Raw genomic sequence first — 16,398 nt, 5'->3', positions numbered from 1 at the left:
GGAAGGATTGGGAAATGTGTATGAAAATTGCATTATGCTGTTAATTTCCCTTGATGCTCAGCTGGAGCTTTATTTACCCTCCTATATCTCTCCTCCTACACGCTTGTCTGTGGGATGCAGTCTGTGAGGAAGTCTTCTGCCTTGTCCAGTGTAAGTGGAGTGCTGAAGTATTCTCCGGGGGCTTTGAGAGAGCTGCTCCAACAGGACCACAGAGTCTGTCTGCATTTTACAGCCAAACTATTGGGTGAGAAATAGTAACACATGCAGCAGATTAGAAACAGAAGGAATGTCTAGCAAGGGCGATTGTGAAGCGCTGGACTTTCACCTCTCACTTGCTATCTCTCTAAAAGGTGCAAACAGTTTTATGCTAGGTAGGCAAAATCAGACTGGAATGCACTTAGAAAACAAGGAGCATCAACAGTACTATTGCAGTGCACAGACCTTCAGTCAGTACTGACAGTCCTAACCATCACTGGCTGTTTTCTCACTAGCTCGAGCTTGATTGTTTAACATTTGCACTCCTTGAAGCTAATCACCACTGTGTTAGTCCACTGTTGTATTGGTGGTGCAGTCGCATTACAGCTTTTCTGCAAGGTCAGGCTGAACAGAGAGAACAATTGATCTTAGCAATCAACCAGAACACGATACAGAAATATTCACACTACTGGACATAATAGTTTTTGCGTTGATTTCATTAAAAAAAAAGGATCCACGCCGATAATGCAGTTAACCTTGAGTTTACTACTTTTCTTTTCTTTGGAGAGGTGTGCTTGTCATCGGTAGTGTGATTAAACCATTATACTGATTTGTGACTTTGATGTGATGCAGTAATTTGGGCCTTAATTAAGTGCTGTATATGTAACTGATTTTCATTTTTAATGACAGCCACATTAAATCTCATTTCATAGATGGAATCATCAAACTAAGTAGCCACCAAAAAAAAGATCATTAGCATGGGCTGCAGGCTAGTGGACAGCTTTGCTTTTAACTATGACGGGGATTGGGACCCACACCCAGTTTCACACCTTGGCTCAGGTGATTAGAGGATCATCAGGGGGTCCTTTTGTCCCTCTGTGGGGGGATACTCCCACTAGGTTTATATCTGGGACTCTCCACCATTTGACCTTAAGAACTGAAGAAGCTTCTCGGATGAGAGGTGAAACATCTTCCATCCATCCATCCATCTTCATCCGCTTTATCCGGGGCCGGGTCACGGGGGCAGCAGCCTAAGCCAAGAGGCCCAGACCTCCCTCTCCCCAGCCACCTCCTCCAGCTTATCCGGGGGAATACCAAGGCGTTCCCAGGCCAGCCGAGAGATATAATCTCTCCAGCGTGTCCTGGGTCTGCCCCGGGGCCTCCTCCCGGTGGGACATGCCTGGAACACCTCACCCAGGAGGCGCCCAGGGGGCATCCTTGTCAGATGCCCGAACCACCTCAGCTGGCTCCTTTCGATGTGGAGCAGCAGCTGCTCTACTCTGAGCCCCTCCCGGATGGCCGAACTTCTCACCCTATCTCTAAGGGAGAGGCCAGCCACCCTTCGGAGGAAGCTCATTTCTGCCGCTTGTATCCGCGATCTCGTTCTTTCGGTCACTACCCACAGCTCGTGGCCATAGGTGAGGGTAGGGACGTAGATCGACCGGTAAATTGAGAGCTTCGCTTTTACACTCAGCTCCCTCTTCACCACGACGGACCGGTGCAGCGTCCGCATTACTGCAGCTGCAGCCCCAATCCGTCTGTCGATCTCCGGCTCCCTTCTCCCATCACTCGCGAACAAGACCCCAAGATACTTGAACTCCTCCACTTGGGGCAGGAACTCATCCCCGACCCGGAGTGGGCACTCCACCCTTTTCCGGCTGAGAACCATGGCCTCAGATTTGGAGGTGCTGATCCTCATTCCCGCTGCTTCACACTCGGCTGCAAACCGTTCCAGTGCGAGCTGGAGGCCCTCACCCGATGAAGCCAACAGAACCACATCATCTGCAAAAATCAGAGATGAGATTCTGAGGCCACCAAAGCGAAAGCCCTCCGCCACTTGGCTGCGCCTAGAAATTCTGTCCATAAAAATTATGAACAGAACCGGAGACAAAGGGCAGCCCTGGCGGAGCCCATCACCCACCGGGAACGAGTCCGACTTATTGCCGGCAATGCGAACCAAGCTCTTGCAACGGTTGTATAGGGATCGAATGGCCCGTAGCAATGGGCCAGACACCCCATATTCCCGCAACACCTCCCACAGGACACCCCGAGGGACACGGTCGAATGCCTTCTCCAAGTCCACAAAACACATGTAGACTGGTTGGGCAAACTCCCATGCACCCTCAAGTATCCTGGAGAGGATAAAGAGCTGGTCCAGTGTTCCGCGACCAGGACGAAAACCGCATTGTTCCTCCTGTATCCGAGGTTCGACTAACGGACGAACTCTCCTTTCCAGCACCGTGGCATAGACTTTCCCAGGGAGGCTGAGGAGTGTGATCCCCCTGTAGTTGGAACACACCCTCCGGTCCCCCTTCTTAAAGATGGGGACCACCACCCCGGTCTGCCAGTCCACAGGTACTGCCCCTGATCTCCACGCAACATTGCAGAGGCGTGTCAACCAGGACAGCCCTACAACGTCCAGAGCCTTCAGGAACTCGGGGCGGACCTCATCAACACCAGGGGCTCTGCCACCAAGGAGTTGTTTAACTGCCTCAGTGACCTCGCCCCCGGAAATTGGCGGGTCATTCCCCTCATCCCCAGACTCTGCTTCCTCCTCGGAAGACGTGTCAGTGGGATTAAGGAGGTCCTCGAAGTATTCCTTCCACCGCCTGACAATTTTCTCAGTCGACGTCAGCAGCGCTCCGCCAGCACTATACACAGTGGAGGTAGAGCACCGCTTTCCCCTCCTGAGACGTCTGACGGTTTGCCAGAATCTCTTCGAGGCAGTCCAAAAGTCTTTTTCCATGGCCTCTCCGAACTCCTCCCACACCCGAGTTTTTGCTTCAGCCACTGCCCGAGCCGCATTCCGCTTGGCCTGTCGATACCTGTCGGCTGCCTCCGGAGTCCCACAGGCTAACCAAGCCCGATAGGACTCCTTCTTCAGCCTGGTGGCTCCCTTCACCTCTGGTGTCCACCATTTGGTTCGGGATTACCATCTTCAAGTAACTTAAAGAAGTCCAGACGCTTTTCTTTGCAAGCTCCTTTGACTAACTATGACGGGGTTTCTGAAATTATTTCTGAAATGTTTGATTTAAAGACACAAAATACGAGCTATTAACAAAAGTATAAAACATATAAAACTATCAAGACTTTCATTATTTGTGATTTCTTGTTTGCATTTAAGTTGTAGCGTAAGTTATTTCGACTCCTGTACCGTGAATAATTCTCTGTGTCAACATATCGGATGACATGACAGCAATAATTTTTGAGGATCTTTAAATATGGAATGAGTTGCCGTGCCGTGAAAATCCCAGTGGAGCCAGTAAGACTGTTAATATATAGACCTGCATTGTGTTTCATTATTCTCACAACACTAAATTACTGACTCCTCTATTGCAAATGTTACACTGCTATAATTGAACCTCTGTATGTTTTTTTAATGCTAGATCATCCGAGGGTTTTATTGATAACTTCCTCATTGGAGGATTATTAGGTTGCCGCATTAAGTGCTATGTTGAAACCATTTAAGCTCTAATCAAATTAGCACAATAAGAGGATGTGTGGCAAAATGCTAAGCCATAAAAGCTCTGACCAATCTGACAAGACGTTAAAAGAGCTATTAGAGTTCTTGTGGGATTGTCTGCATGAATTGTGCTTCTCCATCTGAGCATAATCCAATAAAAATATGCCTTACATTCATCACTACACTGAGTTGTTTTTCTTTAACATGCTTTTAAGATAGTACTTTATCTTGGATGTCCAGCAAAGCTAATGCAAGGTAGAGTACCCTGTACAGTATGATCAAATAGATCTTTATTAGCATGAAGCCCCATCTAATGTCTCTGTAATTTGTATTTTCTATTTTGTCCTATTTCATCCTTTTTTTTTTGCATAATGACATTAAATTTCTTCCTCCTGTACTTCTGTGTAGAAGCAAGAGTGCATGTGGTTTTTGAAGTATGCCTTTTAAAATCTGCTCTGTCATATCTTCTCTGTCCCCAGGGATGCTTCAAACTGCAGAGGACCCTGTAACTCTGGAGAAGGTTGACCAAGGTGAAGAGATGCCTCTTTCTGGTTTGGTGATGTATGCTTGTGTGTCTGTGTGTGCTCAGGAAAACACACATACACACTCTATGTACAGACTCGTGCTCACATTGCACTCACGCAAACATAGATGGAGGCCTTCTATGCAGTTGTTTTTGTGAACACACACACACACACACACACACACACACACACACACACACACACACACACAGTCAGTGTTTTTTGTTTTTTTTTGGAGGATACAAGCCTTCTTGCTGATAATGGTCAGGGCTGGTGGCTAAGGCGATCTTTGACTTCAAAGCTGAAATGCGAATTTCTCTTTGTACTTAATGAGTTTATTTGGGCAGCCAAATGCAGATTATTCTGTATCCTCAATCTTGGCCTCGTGGCAAAGTCTCACTTTCAAACACTCAGACAGATTTTCCCATTGCAGCCTTTCAAAAATGCTAAAAATAAAAATTTTTAGTAAGTCCAAATTAATTCAGTGCAATTCACTTTTATTTAATTTATATAGCGCCATATCACAAGAGCAGTTGCCTCAAGGTGCTTTATATTGTAAGGTAAAGAACCTACAATTATACATGAGAAAACCCAAACAATCATATGAACCTCCTATGAGCAAGTGCTTTTGCAACAGTGGAAAGGAAAAACTTCCACTAAACAGGAAGAAACCTCCCGAGTCAGGGAGGGGCGGTCATCTGCCGCGACCGGTTGGGGGTGAGCAGATGAAGACAGGACAGAGACATACTGTGAAAGAGAGCCAGAGATGAGTAATAGCTAATTAAATGCAGGTATATAAATGCATCATGAGTGGAAAAAGGTAACTGAAGAAGAAACACTCAGTGCATCATGGGAATCCCCCAGCAGCCTGGACCTATGGCTGCGAATCAAATGATTTTACGGGAGCTGTCTTAAAAATGCCCAAGGGACTGCTTTTCTGTAACAGTTAGAAGAGTACTTAAAATGTGACACTGCATTTGGTTTCTGCACAGACAGTGTGTAAAGCACACGTTTTGTAAATCACTTGAGCGCTATAAATAATGCAGTCATAGTGTGAGGAGATAAGAAAGAAGGAGAAAGAAAGCCTACAATCTTCACAGAATTGTTCAGCTTTGCAGTTACAGCTTAATGAGAACTTGCGTTGTAACTGAGAGGGAAACCGATGCATTAAACATTAAACTTGCATCTATTGCAGTTTATTTATTTGGTACACTGCCTTTTTGATATGACAGGGTAGGGCTGTTCGATATAACGATATATATCGGATGACGATATAAAAACATCTATCGTTTCAGATTACGCTATCGTTTTTTCGTGGTTTTGATGGTCACTGTAGTGGCTATATTAATTTGTTAAAGTTCTCTCTTTCTCTTACATTTAATATAACCACACTACGGACGGACAAGCGACTGTTTTTGTCGTTTGCAACCACGACCGTAAAACATTGGCGTGGCCCCGCCGTCCGCTTGTTTATTTTGCATATTAACCTTTCACAATAAAGCTCAAGATCCTGTTGAGACTTTTCAAAACAAAATAAATTATGTGAAAGTGTATGCAGAGTTTTTACGGATGAGAAGGAAAAAAGATGCGTTAGGTACTAAAAAAATAAACCTTAAACTCAAACGTTAGAACAGGCTTTTCCCCGCAGCACGCCGTGTAATAAATACAAAGAAAACGGCGGCCGTTACAACCTATGCCGTCATGCATCTGTTAAAAGTCTCAACTCCAGTTACACAGCGCCCAGCTGAAAACACTTCACGCAAGTCGAGCTGCCCGAGATTCACAGAATTTACAGAAAATGTTAAATTTTTGTGATTTATATCGTTATCGGGATGATAGATACTGTACTATGTATGACTGTGCAATGACAATAAAGAGTTATCTTATCTTAGATATCTTATATCGGGATATGAGATTTTGGTCATATCGCACAGCCCTATGACAGGGTTTAATATATGTCACTACTGTTTGGATAACGCTTGTATAACACCCAATAATGGAAATATACCACAACTCATAGCCTGTTGCACACCCGTGCACATCCTTTAATGGAAACAGGTTCTACTTGCATACGTATCATTATGTTTTGCACAGTTTTCAAATTGAACTTGCCCCAAATGTTATGTTTAGTTTGCAGTATGGGACTTTTGCCTCTCCCCTTTGGCAGGGAGAAAAGTAACACAAACATTCTCCATACGTACTCACGACAATGCTAATCCCTGTTTGTCCATCACTTTTTTTAGACCTTAAAAAAGGTTCCTAAACCTTCCACCTAACATGATATTGTTTTCTAGCACTACTTATGCCCTGAGCTCACTCTTCGTCATGTGACACATGAACCATGGAGCCACTGGAGCTCCAGGGCGCTAATGTCACACTAGACGCCAGCTCTAAAATTTCAGTATGCTGTAAAATAATGGCACATTTATCTGATACTGATTAACACTGATCGGTAGAAATGTTTGGTAAGGGCTTAAAGAAAGGGCTGTAAGAAATTGCTGGAGGTTGCTGGCAGTTGCTGTGAAACTAATTGCTACAGCTACCTTCATACAGACCCAGAGACTGGTCAGTGAACACTGGCAACTGTATTCTCTGACAGGTAGCAAGTGGTTTACTGGAGGTTCCTGGCAGTCAGCAGGGTGTAATTGAGGGTGTACAGTGCTGCACCAAAAATCTCCTTGCAGTTCCTTTGGTTGCTAGCAGATTGCTGCAGTTAGCATGTAAGAAGCTGTCTTCTCTGCAGACTTGCACTTTTTGAACTGTGTTGGTTGCAGGCAGCATTAAGGCACAACCTTTACTTTCTCCATTCCCAGCTTGCATTGCACTTCTTCAAGTTTCACTACTGCTCGGAATAAACGGTGACTGCACCGTAATGAGCAACCACACCAATCTGCTGCCAACCATGGCAAAGTTTTCAGTGCACAACCCTCCCCCCAGTCAGGGAATGCACATTTTCCACTAGCGCCTTGTGGTTGTCAGGCTTGTGTGACACGATGCCTTATGTAACGCAAATTCCTTAACTACCATTATTTAAAGGCACTTCATATTTAAGTAAATTCCTGTTTGAATCATTTAATCGCATGCAAATTTCTAAAGCAGTGGTAGAAGATTGTGAAGGATAATTTAAAACTTCAAAAATTATACACCTGGATTTTTCATTAACATTGACTGTTTTGATTTTCTGTCTTGTAATTGCAGTGACTGTGCGAAAGTGTGAAACTGCACTTATTTGTGATGTTTATGCATACATTTGTGTGTGTGTTTACTTGCGTCAGTGCTGGTTCAGCTACTCCTGGAGCTCCAGAGCGAGCTGTCATTTCGCTTCGTTTTGGATGAGATACACAAACAGGTAAGACAAATAGAGAAACGCTCCTACTCATGTGCACGTGCAGGCAGAAGAACATGCCCAACATCTTAAAAATTTTAATAGCACTTGTGTAACTAGCGTCATACTCTCCCAAGGCTGTTTAGTAAACAGACAGTGTGCTTGTCTCCCTCTTGCTGCTGTTGTGTCACCTCAGGGGGAGACAGTAATGGAGAAGGCTCATCCTGCTGCAGGTGGAAAACAGTATAGCTGTGTATACTGATGATGACAGAAAAATATAACACCAGCCACAGCAGACAAGTCTCATTTATGCTACAAGAACAGAGCTTGATTATAAGTTTTGACACAAACTGTTAGTGGAAGAAATTATTATTTTTTTCAGTTTAAACACGCAAGCACTTGGCTCAGATTAACCCTTCTTCTGTGTATCACTATGTATGGAAGTGGCCTAGTGTTATTATGCTTCATTTTTCTTGCACCAGATTTGGTAGAGTTGCAGTTGTAGGATTTTTTTTGTGTTTACTTACCCATTATTAATTCTCCAATTTGCAGTTGGTATTTGGTGGAAATAAAAATGTCAGCTTTTGATAGAGTGTTTCCTACCTCACTCAAAGCTGGTGATGGGGGACAAGGAGGCAAAAATCTCTCGAGTGTCTCTAATCCTGTCACAGTCTGGCGAGGGCAGACTGTATGAATTGAAAAAGGACCCAAAATGCAGACTCCAAGGAACAGGGAACAAAACTTTAATGTTAACAAAAAGCGAGCCGTTTAATATGGCTGGTAAAAAAGGTACAAACAAAGGGCAAGGCAAACTGAAGCAAAATTAACACAAACCTAAACTGGGAAATCTAAACAAACAATAAGAAAAACCTAGACAAGAAACTTGGAAGCATGGCATAGGAAACATGGCGTGGACAACAGACAACCTGACAATCACACACTGAAAACAGAGGACTTAAATACACAGGAGGTGATTAGGGGAAGTGGGAACACATGGAGGAACAGCTGAGGGTAATAAAGCAGGACGAGGCAAGGGAAGCAAAACTAGAAACACTCACATGAGACATGGACCTTCAAAGTAAAACAGGAAACACACTGACTGAATTCTAAACATGCAAACTTAACAGCAACTGGGGAGACAGAATATAGGAACCTGAAATATGGTACAAAACCATCACAGTGGACATAACATGGAACACAGGGAAGCCATATGACGAAGCCAAAGAGCAAAACCTAAGATAACCATAACTGAGATCTAGGGAAACACGAAACAGTACTACAAAGGACTCAAAACATAATCCATAATATAAAAACACGAGATCTCTCCAAAATGAAACAGGAACATGAGAGGCAGACATAACAACATAAGACAACAGACATGAAACACACGAAGGGCAAGGGAGATTTAACATAGTTGGAACACGAGGGGGAAATAATAAGAACTAGAAACACTTAGGCATGATAATACAAACTTGATAACATAAGACACGCAGCATGAAACACGAAGGGTGAGGGGAAGCTTAAATACAGGGGAAGAAAACACAAGGAGTCTAATAACCAAATGAACTTAGATAACCTAATGAACAAAATAAACTCAAACTTAAAACGCTGGGTCAAAAGACCCAGGACCATGACAAATCCTCTGAGCCCATTGTCGTGTGTGCTTGGCCTTACTGTTGTGGAGCTCTCGCTGAATAATTTCAGAGATTTTTTATCGAGTGGAAATAAAAAACTTAAGCGGTTAATAACATATATGTAGTATATGGAAGCCCGTTTCCGCCACTAAAAAAAAAAGCTAGTATCCATAACTCGAAATTTCGAGTTATTTTCTCGAAATTTCGAGTTATTTTCTCGAAATTTCGAGTTATTATCTCAAAATTTCGAGAAATATAACTCAAAATTTCGAGTTAGCTCTGCCAATCAAAAATATACGTGAATGAGGTTGCTTTCTTGTTACCCGGAAGCATATGGCGCAGGACCGCGCACTCAAAAACGGATCCCAACAAATTAAAGTATGTTTGCTGATAGTAACACCATGTGATTCAGCTAATAACACAGGGATTTCATCATTTGTGAAGCCAGGCTGAAAACACTCAGCAATCTGTGCATTCACGACTGGATGTAATACCGGTAGCTTAGCTGTAGCATTTGTAGCTGAGGGCTTCAGCTTCCGGGTAACATGGAAATGACGTCATTCACGTAGATTACTGATTGGCAGCGCTAACTCGAAATTTCGAGTTGCTTTTCTCAAAATTTTGAGTTAATATGTCGAAATTTCGAGATAATAACTCGAAATTTCGAGAAAATAACTCGAAATTTCGAGAAAATAACTCGAAATTTTGAGTTATGGATCCTTTTTTTTTTTTTTTAGTGGTGGAAACGGGCTTCCATAGTAGTAGGATATTTAGGTTGTTGTAGTAGTTTTAAAATATATTTTGGTCATTTTGAAGATTTTTTTTAACCTACCATTAAAATAGCCGTTTAGCTTTAAGACACCCGTGCAAACCGATGTTGTAGAGCTTTATGATCTAATGCATTAAGATTTCCTTTATATTACTGTGTGTGTGTGTAAGTACTGATGATTTTTTTCTGTGTTCTTTTTCTAGCTTACTGAGCAGCTCAGTGTGAAGCATTTCCTGCCTACATTCAGCTTCTTGGGTAACCTAATAAAAGCTGCCCCTACTGTGTCCCAGAGCCTTGTGACTCATTATGGTGAGACCCTGGAAATGACACTCAGTGAGACCTCAGAGTAATACAGGGACACGTAGCCCCTAGTAGTAGTAGTCTGTTTTCATCCTTGTTTCTATTTTCTTTACAGTCCATTATCAAGAAAGGTACATCAGTAAGCTCGTCTCTCAACACGAGCGTGAACTTTATCTCGTCAAGTGATAAACAGTTCTTGGAAATGTTGTAAGCAACGCATAATTTTTCCCCTTTGTTTTTACCAGCACTGGATACAGGTGGAAAGGTGATGCGTGGACTTATTTATAAAGTTCATGCTTCATGAATTCCTCTCATTGAGATTTATAATCCGGCGCTAAATACTTTTTAAACTGTAAACATACTGCTGTGTAGCAGGCCACAGCCACTGACCCCTTTGTATAGCAAAGACATTCATTTGCCTTACGGAATGTATAGAGTATCTGCAAGAAATTGATGACGTGCGTTGATTCAGGTCAGTTTTTAAAAATGCAGTTGAGACAGGATCGGTCAGGTTTCAGGTAGCTTACTGTGCAGTCTCTGTTTCACTCTTCACTGTGGCACTGGAGAGGCAGAAACTGAATTAAAAATGTATTATTTCAGGGGCTAAGATCCAAGAATGTGTTCGAAATGTAGAGTTCACCTGAAGTGGAAGAGGAAGATATAAAGGAATACATAATTTTCCTGATCGCTTTTGTCTTAGAGAGACATATCTACATTTCAGTCACCGTAGCCTATATTGATCTTCTTAAACTGTATCCAAGATGCATGGAAAGCATTGTCTGCATGTATTGGCGACATATCCAGGACGTTCTATACCAGCTCAGACAGGCTACAGCCTCCTGAGTCCCCTAGTTGGATAAGAAAATTGGCTGATGGAAATAGCTGTACTATGTCTACTTTTGAAACCAGCTTTCTCATGCTGTTCCCTATTCCACCTCCTCTGCCTCTAAGAAATTAGAAAAAATCACACAAGTCTATCTTCCATATCCTTTCCCCTGAACTCTCTCAATTCAATCTCTCTAGCTGTTATGACCTTTTCAATTGCTCTCCAGCTGCACCGAGATAACCAACCTTAAAATTCCATCTGCATAGCCAATCCCATACCAGCACCTGCTGAAAGTAAAATAGCAAAAGCTACAAATACTGCAAATGTTCATCCGAACCTTTTCCCTGAATCTCCCCGTCTATATGAATGTATTTATCTAGGTACAAAGCTGTAGTATAGCGAGCTGAAAAGATACTCCTCCCCCAACGCACAGTTGTTGATTTAATCTCTTTTACAACCACCTGTATGATATCTTTGTACTCTCCGAATCATTTTTCCACAGTGCTTATTAGGCTTTGTCAATCAGCTTCGTGTTCGTGTGTGCATTGTGCTGTGTTTGTGTCACGCCTGACTGCTTGTCTTTACGATCGAGCGCGAATGTGGTCCTTATGTCAAAAAGGCAGCCACCGTAGTTATTTTATTATGCTATGTGTGTCCACCTCTCATGTATTTTCATGAGTTTTCCAAGCTCCCTCCAGCAGCTGCAGGTAGTGGTGAGTTGTTACAATGTTGATGCAAGATGTGGGCTGCCACTATTGACTGTGTGTGCTTGTCTGTGGCCTGTCACTCAGCAAGTCTCTGTGGGGCTGTTTGGACTAACGACAACAGCAAGGCAATGACAACACAAGCCCAGAGCACCCAGGAGATTTCCCTCTGTCTCTGACTCACTGGCTGCCTGTCTTTCTGACTGATTAACCCCTCTTTTTGTCCTCACTCGTTGACTTTTCTCTTCCAGAATTTTCTCTTCGATTTCTGTATTGCTGATACTGATTGAGGAGCGGATACAGACAAAACAGGGAAGATGAAACAGATAAGAAAAATGGAAGGCAAAAAGAGATAACAAGAGGGATGAAAGAAGGAAAGGACAATAGTGCAAGTTAAAAATGTTTCTCACAAGCTGATATGTAAAAATATCAGCCATCTAAAATTAAACAGTTAAATGGCAAGTTTCATCATTTCTATAGCTTTGCATCATCTCAGCATTCAGCATTTCCGCTTTGTTTTTGGTTTTTTGCAAGCACTTTTTTATGCTGAGACTTTTCACAAGACATTTTTTTTAGAAAGTGCTTACAAAAATATAGAGAAACTAAAATGTTTTTTAATAGACCAAGAAAGAGGAAGCAGGGTGAAGCAACAAGTGCAAAGCGATGGTTAAATACTGTAGAAAGCGGATCAGAAGATGAACAGAGAGGTAGTTCAAAGCATCAGAGTAGGGCAGCCAAACACTAAGCAAGGTAAACAGAAATGAACTTTTGCTCTTTTCTTTAAGGAAAGCACAAGACGACCTTTTTGTCTGTTTGCCGTGCCTCCCCCGTGTTTGTTTCTTTCTCATTGAGTGGCATTAAACAGCAGCACGTCGCTTTATTTCTCATCTGTTCTTTTGCAGCTCATATTTTGTTCCCTACATATTTTTTATCCTCTGTCTGTGGAGGAGTTACCACCTCCTCTACCTCTTTTCCCTTCTTCTCCCCCACCCCCACCGCTTCTCTCTTTATGCTTTGCTGTCATCTTGGCCGCCTCATATAGTTCGGTTTAATCAAACATGTCTGGGAGCTTCTTCTGCTTCACATGGGTTTTGATCTGCTCCAGAGAGCAGCTGGCTTGGATTTGGCTCTCCTGCTCTGTCATCTCTGTCTCTTTCTCTCCATGTTCGACACTCGCTGAGTCCCGTGTTGCTTTGTGCTCTTATCCGCTGTGCAACTATTCTCATTGTTGCTGTTTTAGACATATTTGACTCTTTCACCCCTCTTTAGCCACTCCAGTCTCCTGCCTGTGTCTCATCTGCCATCGCGTATACTGGTGTGTTCACACTAAATTCTTAATTTTTTGCCCTTTTATTTACATTGATGTATAAAGGAGAAAATTATGAGTAATTAAGTTCTCCTAGCAACAAACTAATGTTAGGGTTCAAATTATTTTGTGAAAATAATTATAAAAGTACTCGTGTTTTTATATTTTTATGCTCCAATCTACGCCTGCATAGTTTTTCAATCTAGTCTGCTCACACTCTCATCTGCCGTTTAACTCTGCTCTCTCCCACAATTGCCAATCTTCAACCGTTTCATCTTCAAGGCAATTTTCCCGCCGACACTGGGTCCACCGTTGTCTGTCATAGCTAGAGTTGAAACTCTCCACCTTGTTCCCAGCAGTTTGCACTTTTTCCATTTTGTAATCTCACTGTCCTTTTGTGGTGTCTGTTGAGCTTCTCTCACAGTAATACAATTACTTCACCTCTGGGTTTCTCTTATTTTCCTGCATTTCTGTACATACTCGCAGACTTCTTTCTTGGTAATTGAAATGTACAATATCTTGAAATGTCACATGATGTTGCAATCATACGTCTATTTATGCACTTATCAGCAGCTTTATTAGGTACACCTCGATAGTACTTGGACCCCCTTTTGCTTCCAAAACTTCCTTAAATCTTCACAGATTCAACAATGTCCTTGAAACATAACTCAGAGATTTGGTCCATACTGACGTGATAGCATCACACAGCTTCTGTGGATTTGTTGGTCCACATCTGTGAAGTTAATCGCCTGTTCCACCACATCCCAAAGGTGCTCCATTGGATTAAGATCTAGTGACTGTGGGGCCATTTGAATACAGTGATCTCATTCTCATGTTCAAGAAACCGGTTTGAGATGATCTGTATCTCTTTATGAGATATCGTCTAATCCTGCTCAAAGCAGCCATTAGAAGATGTTACATGAAGGTCATAAATGAATAGACAATACAGCAACAATACTCAGGGAGGCTGTGGTGTTTAAATGAGACTCACTTAGTACTTAAAGGCCTAAAGTGTGCCAAGAAATTATATCCTCCATACCATCCACCACTGCCTGCCTGAGCCCATGAGAGAAGGTAAACAACATGATTTTATGTTGTTTATGCCAAATTCTGACCCAACATGTAAATGTTGCAGCCAATATTTGCCCAATTTTCTGTTGTCCAGTTTTGGTGAGTCACTGTAAATTTTAAGCTCAGTTTCTTGGTCTTAGCTGACAGGAGTGGCACCCGGTGTGGTCTTCTGCTGCTGTAACCCATCTGCTTCAAGGTTCAACATGTTGTGAATTCAAAGATGATTTTCTGCATACCTTGGCTTGAGTTCCTGTTGTCTTCCTATCAGCTCAAAGCTTTCTTGTTATTCTAAATGCATTGAGTTTCTGCTCTCTGATTAGATAATGGTGTTAACAAGCAATTAAGCAGGTGTACCTAATAAAGCAGCTGCTTCACAACAACATACAGACACTTAACAACTATACCACATGATTATGCCTGTGTCTTACTTGTGCTCTAAGTACTTACCTGTTTCCATTTCTCTCCACCAGTGCCCCTGTTAGACCGCCTGTGCTCAGCGCTGCTTTTCCCAGACGAAGCACTGAAGGGTGCAGTGGTGTATGTGTGGCTCCAACTGCTTGGAGCTCCTGGGGGCTCAGCAGCCCAGTCCTTGCCTTCTGCTGTTAGGGACAGAGTGTGTAATGTGTTGCTGAAAACATTAGCCAATGCCAGCTCCCCGCAGCTCCTCAGATATTGTGTCGGTGAGAAAAATATTTTGGTTGAATACATTTTATGAGTTTTATTTTTTGGGGGTGATTTTTTAAACAAATCCTTTTATAACATAGTATGTTTTACAAGATGGATAAAGTAATGTCGATGTAATTTGATACAGCATGTTGGGAAAATGACAGTTGATTATCATAAAGTAATCTCAAGGCATTCAGTTTCAGATTTTTAAAAGTATAATTGACTACATCAGTAGCTGCTTAAATGAAAAATTGCATATACCGTATTTCCCGGACTACAAAGCGCACCTAAATATTAGCCGCACAAGCTAAAATCAGGGGAAAATCCTGTTTTGTACATACATTAGCCGCACCTGACCAAAAGCCGCAGGTGTTTCAATGTTGACTTATCATATGTAAGAGAATATGCACAAAGGGAATTGTTTGGAGACATCACTTTTATTAATATTTTGAAAAACAAGTTATGGGTACATGTTTGCACATGTAGTACATAACAATAACCTACAGCACACCAGAACAATAGATTCGGCCTACCTTTTAGGCTCAGGTGCAGTGACACAGCTTTAACAAGAAGAAAAGTCAGTCATTCACCACCATCTTTCTCTTCTTCCTACGCACTAAAACCACCAAAGTCCTCTTCTCCAGTGTCGGATACAAACAGGCTCAGGATGGCTTCGTCATCCACTCTTCTTCTCTCCTTCGTTGTCACTTTCAAAACCAAAGAAATCCTCATTGTCAGTGTCAGAGTCGAACACCCTCAGAAGGGCCGTGGCGGTGTCCTCCTCTCCATCATGCAGCAGTCCAGCCCTTCAAAATCCGTTGGTGATCGTGGATGTTTTCACACTTTTCCACGCTGTCAGAATCCACCGGTGGAGTTGGGCATAACTTGCTTTTTGGGCATAACTTGCAAGTTTATCGCCGCTCATCATCCACGACTCCCGCTGAATGCGTAGCGCTACTTTGAAGTTTGTTTTTCGCGCTACTTCGTACGGCACTACGTTGCCTGGCGGACGGACATGTGACTAACATACCACTCTTGAACCCCGATCCTTCCGCCAGGCAACGTAGTGCCGTACAACAGCGGAACACACAAAACAAATCGTCTTACGATATCACAAAAATCATGGAAAATCCATAGAAAAGCCGCACCTGACTAAAAGCCGCAGGGTTCAAAGCTTGTGCAAAAAGTAGCGGCTTATAGCCCGACATTTACAGTATTTGCGTTTTTGAAGTGCAAATTAAACTGATACCTAACTAGAGTGAAATTGGTTTTCTACCATCTAAAAGTCTGATCATGTAGATTTTTGTTATTCAGGCCTTAAAAACAAGGATCTTGGTGAGATTAAAAGAGAGGTGGTGAATTTGTAGCAATGTATGAAACAAAATTTCACTCCCTGCTGGCTGAGAGAAGACAGCCGAGGACTTATTTGAATGGCAATGTGGTCATTTGACATCTGCCTTTCGAACTGAAAAAAAAATGTAATTTAAGAAATTTCCCTTACTTTGTACGGCTTAATAATAACAAAAAGGAGTTGTTTTCTTCCCTAAATCCCCCAAATCTCCTTAAGAGCGAAGCTATATGGAGAAAGAGGGAGGATTATGTGGAGATGAAAGAG

General features: G+C 42.5%; 1 protein-coding gene across 7 annotated transcripts in view; it reads left to right on the top strand.

The window, feature by feature from the left end:
• The window catches only part of mei1 (meiotic double-stranded break formation protein 1), a 65,010-nt gene that overhangs the window by 1,731 nt on the left and 46,881 nt on the right, over positions 1-16,398 (top strand). For all 7 annotated transcript variants that reach the window (XM_085270491.1, XM_085270489.1, XM_085270487.1 and 4 more), the window contains 5 exons: positions 121-244; positions 4,138-4,188; positions 7,458-7,531; positions 10,114-10,219; positions 14,588-14,797. In XM_085270491.1, the coding sequence (XP_085126617.1) occupies positions 121-244; positions 4,138-4,188; positions 7,458-7,531; positions 10,114-10,219; positions 14,588-14,797 (565 nt within the window). The remainder of the gene's footprint in view (positions 1-120; positions 245-4,137; positions 4,189-7,457; positions 7,532-10,113; positions 10,220-14,587; positions 14,798-16,398) is intronic.

Source organism: Mchenga conophoros, linkage group LG4, assembly GCF_057382185.1.
Source record: "Mchenga conophoros isolate Kocher_MC1m ecotype Shallow Benthic linkage group LG4, M_conophoros_male_GT1.1, whole genome shotgun sequence".
Taxonomy (NCBI): domain Eukaryota; kingdom Metazoa; phylum Chordata; class Actinopteri; order Cichliformes; family Cichlidae; genus Mchenga; species Mchenga conophoros.
This window is presented reverse-complemented; position numbering and strand designations above follow the sequence as displayed.